Source organism: Melopsittacus undulatus, chromosome 9 (assembly GCF_012275295.1).
Source record: "Melopsittacus undulatus isolate bMelUnd1 chromosome 9, bMelUnd1.mat.Z, whole genome shotgun sequence".
NCBI lineage: Eukaryota > Metazoa > Chordata > Aves > Psittaciformes > Psittaculidae > Melopsittacus > Melopsittacus undulatus.
Window position 1 is genome coordinate 42,408,304 of NC_047535.1, and position 8,870 is coordinate 42,417,173.

Genomic DNA, 8,870 nt, shown 5'->3' on the forward strand with positions numbered 1-8,870 from the left:
ACTGTGAAACCTGGGGCGGGACTAGGAGTGATTGGCAGGAGTCACAGCCAATCGCGGGAGAGGGGGGGCGGTGTCGAAGCGGGGCGGGACTAAGAGTGATTGACAGGCGCCTCAGCCGAGGCGGGCCGAGCCGTGCCGAGCAGAGCCTAATAATGGGGGGTAAGGGAACTCAGCGGAGGGTAATAGGGGGCAATGGGAACTGTCAGCTCCCCTCGGGCCGCCTCCAAGCCACTCGGATCCCTTCGGGGGGGTTCGGCTCCTATTCGTTCCCTTCGGGCGGCTCCGCCCCTTCGGGAGGGTTCGGCTTCGCCTCAGCCAATCAGGATGGCGGGCAGAAACAGGCAGAGTGGAGGTAGAGGATGGAGCTATTTTCCTGAGGACCAGCTAGCACTGGGCTGGCACTACTGTCTCTGGCAGCACTGTTGCTCTACACCTACGTATCCCTATACTGTCCCAGCATCTGGTGGCATTGTGGACCCCCCTCATTCCAATGGGAACCCCCCTAACCACCCTTCTGCGCCACTGGGAACAGAGAACAGCACAAGGATTTATGGAGACATTTATTTCCAGCATGACCAGAAGGGAAGGGGGAGTACAGGGGCAATACTCAGGACTGGGGATACAGGAAGGATAGTGCCAATACTCAGTTAGGGAACTGGGGGTGCTGGGGGTCTGCACCCCCACGGAGACGCAGGAGCATGAAGATCGTGCTCCTGGGCTGGACATTGTAGTGTGCCAGCATGTGCCGGTCCTCCAGCTCCTGGGAGTTGTATGTCAGGCGCTGCTGGTCAGCGGGAGGCCCCTGCTGTCTGTGGATCTCTTCCTTCAGCTGCCGGACCGTGGTGGTAGGCAGCACTGTGTAGGTGATGGTCCGGTTCTTGTCATCCTTCACCAAGACTTCCATCTCCTGAGGCTTTGTCTGCAGCAGCAGCAGAGTGGTGCTGTAGAAGATGCCATGGGAGGCCAGGGTCGTGCCATCCTGTAGGACAATGGAACTCCTGCCTGGCTCCTGCTGTGCCAGGCGCTGCTGGTACCAAGGGATGTCCCACTCCTGCTCAATCATCTCCTTCAGTTGCCGGATGGTGGTGCCAGGGCTGATGGTCCTGCTCAGGCTGGTGCCCAGCAGCTGCCTCACCTCTATCTTCACAAGCCGGGCTGGCTGCAGGGATGCAAGAGCAGGTGGGCAAAGCTGCAGGGTTGGGAGAGGGGGGGTGAAATGCTGCAGGGCAGACAGCCTTACCTGCACAGGCCAGGGCTGGGCAGTACTGATGCAGGGCAGGGAACGGTGTTTGGCAGCTTCCTGTGCCACCACATTCCAATTCTTGCCTTGGCCGAGGATCCCTGTTGGGTCAGCAGGGTCCAGGATGATAGGGCTGCAAACAGAGTGTGGAAACTGTTATCAGCCCTGGGCAGCACTGTGGTGCACATGGCATGGGTCCCACTGGGCACAGGGCTCACCAGGGACTGCATAGCAGCCTCTTAATGTGGGCACCGATCTGGTCGTGCTGGAGCGAGTAGTACTTCTCCCAGTAGATGCAGATCTCCCGGTGCCTGCACAGCAGCTCCAGCACTGTACGGAAGCCTTCAGCCATGACAAAGGAGGCAGAGGAGCCTGTGCCCTCCTCCCAGGCGTAGATGGTCAGCAGCTCCAGGGCATACTTGGGGGGCAGGTCTGCAGTGGGGTACTGTGGCTTCAGCAGCTGGGCAGGAGACAGCGACAGGGGTGAGAGCTGGCCAGGGCGAGCGGCTGGTGGGTGCCAGGGAAGCTGGGCAGCCCCTCACCTCTTTGTACCAGTACTTCACCAGGCGCAGGAGGTTCTTCAGCTTGGTAGGGTAGCGCTTCACAAACTTTTTCTGAAGCTCAGTGAAGCAGGGGGAGAACTCGCCAGGGTCACTGCTGGCTTTCAGGAGCCCTATGTACACACTTGCGTCCGGTGGGGCATCCTTGCTCAGCTGCCCTGTGGGGTGAGAAGGAGGGTGAGAGCCATCCTGGTGCTGACACTGCAACCCAACCCCACACGAACCTGCAGCCCTTACCCAAGGCATCATAGGCAGGCAGGATGTCCACGTCGATGGACTCCAAGGTGTCCTTGGAGGAGAGAGTGAGGCTGAGGGAGCGCGGTCTATTACTAGGACCCTTGTACCGGGGCTTAGTGATCCTTACGGTGAACGTCCGGCTCTGCCTGCAGGCGCGAAGTCTCTTCTCAATCAAATCCAGGATAGACCTCGTCTTCTGCTTCTGTTGCTGGTAGTCAGAGAAGCAGCTAAGGAAGAGCACCACGTCAGCATCAGAGTTGTTCTTCAAAGCTGTGCCCTTGCCTGCTGAGCCACCCTGCAGAAAGACACCCTGCTCAGCACGGGGACTGCCTGCCACCATTCCTGGAGCTGCCATTCCTGCGGCAGGGCAGGAGCTGGAGCAGCAGGGAATAGTGATGGTAGGGGTGCTGGCTGGTCCCTGAGCCGGGCAGCACTCACCTTGACAGTCTTGTGTACGCGGATGTCTGTGTCAAAGCAGTCCTCCTTCAGGAAATCACAGATCTGCTTCACTGTCTGCTTCACCTGCCTGCAGAACTCCGTGCTGGGCTGCAGGGTCTCCATGATCCAGGTGTCCAGCTTGTTGCTGGCCACGGTCCTCAGCCCGTTGGCAGGTGTCTCCTGCTGCACCTCCATGCTGCCAGGTCTGGTCACCCCCTCTGCTCGCTCCTGCAGACAGATGCCTTCCTCTCCCTGCAGCCGGTTTTAAAACCTTCCCGGGCCACCCCCCCCCCCCCCCCCCCCCCCCCCCCGACGTCACCACCAAGCAGTTAAGGTGGCTTCGGACCAAGGAGTTCGCCTGTCCATGAGCCGGCTCCCCGGGGAGCTCCCGGTACCAGGGGGGAGCCTGGGGCTGCAGTGCTGCAGGACAGCGTGGCACAGGGTGTCCCCTGGCTGCACTACGGGAACCCTGCCCGAGGGTCTGCACCAGCGCCTGCCTGTGCCACACCGGGTGCTCGAGTGGGGACGTGGCTGGTAGCACTGTGTCACCGTGGGCAATGGAACTTGGTCAATGCCAGTGTCACGGGGAGCTCTGGGTTCACCAAGGGCAATGAGAAGTGGTCGGTGGCAGTGTCACAGAGACCTTGGTGTCACTGCGGGCAACGGGACGTGGTTGGTGCCAGTATCATCCGGGCCCGGGTGTCCCTGCACGCAGCGGCAGGAGGTACAGGCAGGACGCTGCTGTCCGCGCTGCCTTAAGCGCCGGCGACACAGCAGCCGAGAAACGGGAGTTTCTGTTTCTGCGCCGCTTTCGATTTCTGGTTCTGCCAGCTGGAAACGAAAGTGCATCTGGCTGGAAACGAAAGCCCTCGGAGGCTCCAGCCCCCCCATTCCTTTCCATTCCCCCCCCATTCCTTTCCATTCCCCCCCATTCCTTTCCATTCCCCCCCATTCCTTTCCATTCCCCCCCCATTCCTTTCCATTCCCCCCCAGCCCCGCTTGCCTGCTCTGGGAAACTAGGAAAGCCAGAAGTCTGAAACTCAGGCCTGGAAACTCAGGGTAGGGTAGAGCAGGAGCTCACCCAGGACAGGCAGGAACATGAGGAGAGGAAGGCAATGGGGAATGGAGGCAGGAGCAGGAAGGGAAAGGTGGTCAGGACATGGGCAGGAGATGGGCAGGGGGTAGAGAAAGGAGGCAGGAGGGGGCAGGGATGGGGCAGCAGCAGGGGCAGGGACAAATATAGGGATGGGGTTGGCATAGGGTGCAGTCAGGGACAAGGATAAGGTGGCAGACAGGGCAGGGGGAGAGACGGGCAGGGACAAGGGAAGTGGCGGAGATGAGGGCAGGGGCAAGAGCAGGGACAGGAGCACTATTATGGGCAGAGATACAAATGGGAACAGGAGCAGGTGTTTGTGCAGGGATACAGGCAGGGGCAGGACAGAAGGAGGGATATGGGCAGGTATACTGACAGGGGCAGGTATGTGGGCAGGAATGTGAGCAGGGAGAGGAGAAGGAGAGGACCAGCAGCAGGGGTACAGGCAGGGGCAGGGCTGTGGGCATGGAGAAGTGACATGAGCATTTAACATCCGGCCCGTGCAGCTCGAGGAGCAAGACAGGGACACCAAAGCAAGAGCAGCAAGAAAGAATCATTCTTTATTTGCACCCACGTGTGTCCCAGACAAACTGGGGCACCCCAAAGGTGTTTTCACACTTGGCTCTCACACCTTTTGCATGCCGAGGTACAGCACAGTCTGATCAACTACTCACCCCACCACAGCCCTGCTCTACAAAGCCACTGCGGTCTCCTAGGGTGGGATCACCCTTCTTCCCTTAGCCGGGTATCCCTGCAGTCACTACAATGCCTGTCTGTGGGGTGGGTAATGGGAGGGCCACAGGTAGGTTGGAGGGGCTGAGGTACTGCAGTGGCCTTTATCCCTCTGGTGGCGCTCTCTTCCCTCCTCTTGTGCCTTCTAACAACGACCTGGGGTCCTGTAGCTAGCAACCGTACACACAAATCTGCAGATATATGTGCCTTAAAAGAGTTCATGCAACTTCATACTATAATGATTAATTGGTACAATAGTTAGAGAATGAGATTTTCCTAATGAGGTGTAGGCAGAGGCAGCAAAAGGGATTGGGCAGGGACAATGACAGGGAAACAGCAATGGGACAGGGGCACGAGCGGGGATACGGGGACACGGGCAGGGACACTGGTAGGGATACGGGGAGGGACACGGGCGGGAATACCGGCAGAAACATGGGGAATACCGGAGGGGACACCAGTTACACCAGTTACACCAGTTACACCAGTCCCGCAGCGTGCTGCCGGTGCGCCCCCTGGCGACGCGCGCCAGGAGCTGCAGTCCGCATGCGCAGGGGGCGGTGGGCGCTCCCAGGGGGCTGCGCGGCGGGGCCAGGGGGCGGGGCCAGGGGGGCGGGGCCTCCTGGGAGGGGCGGGGCTTCGGGAGCTCAGGCTATGCCGCGGTTCCGCCGAGCCACGTGCCGTGAGTGGGGTCCGGGGCACGGGGGGGTCGGGACCGGGACCGTTCCTCCGCCCCATTGGGGGGGGGGGGGGGGGGGGGGTCCGCACAGGCCCCGTGCCGCTCTCATGGCCCCGCCGTGTGTCCGGGCTGACCGGGGCTCGTCCCCACCTGCCGCAGGTGGCCCCGGCGGCGGCCGGGCCGGCTCTCCCGGTAGCGAGGAGGAGACCGGCAGCGAGGTGCTGAGCCACGGCAGCAGCGCCAGCGAGGGGGGCAGCCCCGCCGAGGAGCACACAGGTGAGCGCCGGTGTCCCCGCGGTGTCCGCGCTGCTGCGGTGTCCCCCATCACGGGGACGGCCGTGACACGGTCCCAGTCCGGCAGGGATCGAGGCGGCGGGGGAGAAAGGCCAGGAGGAAGAGGCGGAGGACAGGCTGAAGGAGCACATGGACAACCTCCTGGACAAGAGGTAACCGGGCGGCTGTCGCCCCGGGGCACACCTGGAACGCTGCTGGTCCCCGTTTGCGCTGTCAGCCGCGGCTGGGACATGCCCTGTCCCGGGCCACCTCACCCTATAACCTTCCGTGGTCTCCCCCAGCGCCAAGACGCGGCTGGCGGCACTGCGGAGCTTGCGCTTGGCCTTCTCCTCCAGAACCCTCTCCGAGTTCCTGCTGGAGCGGCGCCTCACGCTCACTGACTCGCTGGAGAAGTGCCTTAAGAAAGGTCTGGGCGCAGGCGGGCACCGAGGTTGGGGGTGGCAGGGCCATGGCCCGTGTCTGAGGGAGGTCTCTGGTGCTGCTCGCAGGTAAAGGGGAAGAACAGGCGCTGGCAGGCGCCGTCCTCGCCCTGCTCTGCCTCCAGATGGGCTCTGGCCCGGAGGCAGAAGAGGTGTTTCGCAGCGTGAAGCCCCTGCTCGTCAGTGTCCTGACAGACAGCATGGCCAGCCCTGGCGCCCGGCAGAGTGTAAGGGCTGGACCCTTTCCTCCTGAGACACCTCAGCTCTGGGGAGAGCCCAGGCAGTGCCCTGGGGGTCCCTGCAGTCACAGGGGGGTGTCAGAATTGGAAGCAGTGGTGTAAAGCAGGGACACACCAACCCTACTTACCCCTGGCTGGCTGCTGGATCTGACTTGGCACTGCTGCCTCTGACTGCCTTTTCCTCATGTCTCTTGCAGTGTGCCACAGCCTTGGGCATGTGCTGCTACATTGCTGCTGCTGACCTCGAGGTAACTGTGCGTGAGTGTTGTCTGTGCCCTGCTGGAGGGCACCCTGGGGCTTGCTGTACCACCAACCCTCAGAGCACAGTGCCAGGGCAGCCTGGAGCTGAGCTGGGGAAGGGGCACAGGGACATCAATGACAGCCCAGGCCCCTTCCATGAGCAGCATGGAGCTGAGCTGGGGGGAAGTCTGCCTTGCAGAAATGGGGTGTCCTGGGTGGAGGAGCCTCCTGGTGCCATTGGACAGGGTGGGTCCCTGTTGGTCCCCTGCTGTGTGGCTTCACTGTGGTGGCAGCTGTGTTCTGACAGGTGGCTTTCCCCCTTCCAGGACTTGGTCTCCTGCCTGTCCTGCTTGGAGAGCATCTTCAGCCCCCCCAGCACATCTGAGGGGGGCTCAGCACCCTCCCAGCATGGCCCTCTGCACTGCAGTGCACTCCAGTCATGGTCTCTGCTCCTCACCATCTGCCCCTCATCCCACATCAAGAGCATCTTGGACAAGTGAGTAGGGTGGGGGCAGCCAGCTGCAGAGGGGGAGCCCCAGGGGTAGCACCCAGCCCCAGTGACTGCCCTCGGCCTTCCTGTCCCAGTGCCTGGCTGAGGCTGCCACCGCTGCTGGCCAGCAGCAATGTTGCGCTGCGCATCCTGGCTGGGGAGACCGTCGCGCTGGTCTTCGAGCTGGCTCAGGACATGGAGGTACACTGGGGTACAGGTGGGCAGGCAGCAGAGCAGTAGGGAGCTGCTGGCACCAGCCCCCTGCCTGTGCCCCAGCTGGCACTGACGGCATTGGGACACTTCAGACTGGTGTCACCAGTAGGTGCCCTGGCAGAGGGACTGGCTCCGGTGATCCTGGTGATAGTGGTGGGCAGTGTCTGGAGCCATGTCCCCTCCAAACCCCCATATTTTGGCAGGTGGACTTGTGCCACCAGGATACGGTGTTCCTGTGTGCCCAGCTCAGGGTCCTGGCTACTGAGAGCAACAAGTATCGAGCCAAGATGGACCGACGGAAGCAGCGCTCCATCTTCCGGGACATTCTGCACTTCATTGAGGTACCGGAGGCTGGTGGTGCCCTTCCTGCTGAGCTGCCTGTGCAGCCTCTGCCCAGCTGCCTGGTGATCCCCATCTGCTGAGAGCCAGGGACACAGGTGCCCAGGTTGCTGCTGATGCCCCATTCTCTGCTCAGAGCTGCGAGTACCAGGAGGAGACCATCCGTTTTGGCCTGGAGTGCATGTACCTGGACAGCTGGGCATGCCAGCGCACCTACCAGGTCTTCAAAGAGGTGCTGTCCTCTGGCATCTGCCACCATCTCCAGGTAGGGGCTGGGTGGTTGTGCTGGGGGGGGTGCCAGGGAGGTGCCAGGCCAGTGCTGGTGAGTACTGACAGGCCCCTGCTTCCCCAGAACAATGAGCTGCTACGGGAGATCTTTGGCCTTGGGCCCCCCTTGGTGCTGGATGCAGCTGCTCTGAAAGCCAGCAAGGTCTCCCGCTTCAAGAAGGTGGGTGCTGCCACCCATATTTGTGTCCTCAGTGCCTTTCTGTGCTGCCATGGGCTCCAGCCGAGTGCCTGAGCATGGTGGGTGCCAGAGGGGAAGTGGGCAGAGGGGCACCCAGTAACCCATCTCTCCTTCTCTCCCCACCAGCACCTTTACAACTCGGCTGCTTTCAAAGCGCGCACGAAAGCCCGGAGCCGGATGCGGGACAAGCGGGCAGATGTGCTGTGACGGGCAGAGGGGCAGAGCCCCATACCTACATGGACTGCAGACCCAGCACTGTGAGGGGCCGGTGCCCCCACCTTATATTCATGTACAGCCAAGTATTTAATACCTGGAGCTGCCCCACCAGGGGCTGCCCCTCTTTTATTTTTTTAAACCAAAGCAAAAAGAAGGATGAAAGAAGAGCGGGGGGAGGTGGTGGCATCTGCTGTGTGCCTGCTCTGGGGCTGGGGCTCTGTGTGCCATGGTGCAGGGGTCCACAGGACTCCTGCAGCCCCTTTCAGTGAGCACAGCTCATGTATCCCCTCCCCAGTCTCATGGACGCCTGGCACAGTGTGAAGGGCTGGGTGGGAGGGCAGAGCCATGCAGGGCAGCTGGCAGCACAGTGCCTGTGCTGGTGGCCCGAGTGTTCCCCACTGCCATGCTGGGCACAGCCTCTGCCTCCACAGCCAACCTGGCATCCAGGTTGGTGGCGGAGCAGTCTGGGGCATCAGACTCTGCCCAGTCCTGCCAGGCTCTGAGCCCTTTTCCAGCCAAGTGCTTTATATGAAATAGTTCTCTTATGGGAAATGAATTACAGGGGCATGGCATAGTGGGCAAGTCCTAGTGGTGCCTGTGCAGCCTCAAGGGCTGATGCCCGCGTGGGCAAGGGGCTGTGCCATCTGGGAGTGCCTTTTGCCTCAGGAATGTATTTGTGGTGGTGATTTTCTAAGACTTTGATTACAGGAGGTAATTAAAAGGCTAATTGGAGAGTGCCTTCTGCCTTCTTGTTAGGAGTAAGGGCTGTCTGCCTGAGTGCCAGTCCTTGCAGCCATGTCCCTTTCTCTCACAGCCTAGGATAGGGGCCAGAATTGCCTCTGCTACTACTCTGCACCACATGGGGCGATGCTGCCAGGCCTGAACGGGGTGTGGGGCTGGTAGAGCTGCCCACTTCCCCCTCCCGCCCTTCAGTACCCCTTTCCATGGTGACCCAGTGCCTGTGGTGGGGCCAGGAGC

At 61.5% G+C, this 8,870-nt stretch overlaps 2 protein-coding genes across 3 annotated transcripts; one reads left to right on the plus strand and one right to left on the minus strand.

The window, feature by feature from the left end:
- Positions 1-542: 542 nt before the first annotated feature.
- Positions 543-2,701, minus strand: LOC101870487 (2'-5'-oligoadenylate synthase-like protein 2). Of its 2 annotated transcripts, XM_034066197.1 has the most exons (7): positions 2,476-2,701; positions 2,165-2,332; positions 2,038-2,089; positions 1,783-1,958; positions 1,459-1,700; positions 1,241-1,373; positions 543-1,159 (listed from the first exon to the last, which is right to left on the minus strand). In XM_034066197.1, exons 1-7 carry the CDS (start codon positions 2,668-2,670, stop codon positions 644-646), a joined length of 1,482 nt encoding a protein of 493 aa, XP_033922088.1. In that variant the 5' UTR covers positions 2,671-2,701; the 3' UTR covers positions 543-643. The 2 variants fall into 2 exon arrangements, with proteins under 2 accessions (XP_033922088.1, XP_005145904.2); XM_005145847.3 differs by having other exon boundaries at positions 2,038-2,332.
- A 2,232-nt stretch (positions 2,702-4,933) lies between these two features.
- On the plus strand, positions 4,934-8,624 carry IFRD2 (interferon related developmental regulator 2). The gene is made up of 12 exons (XM_034066506.1): positions 4,934-4,979; positions 5,136-5,252; positions 5,338-5,422; positions 5,552-5,676; positions 5,759-5,916; positions 6,126-6,176; positions 6,495-6,664; positions 6,754-6,859; positions 7,075-7,212; positions 7,347-7,475; positions 7,563-7,658; positions 7,803-8,624. The coding sequence occupies exons 1-12, from the start codon at positions 4,952-4,954 to the stop codon at positions 7,881-7,883; spliced, it is 1,284 nt and encodes a 427-aa protein (XP_033922397.1). The 5' UTR covers positions 4,934-4,951; the 3' UTR covers positions 7,884-8,624.
- The last annotated feature ends 246 nt before the right edge of the window (positions 8,625-8,870 follow it).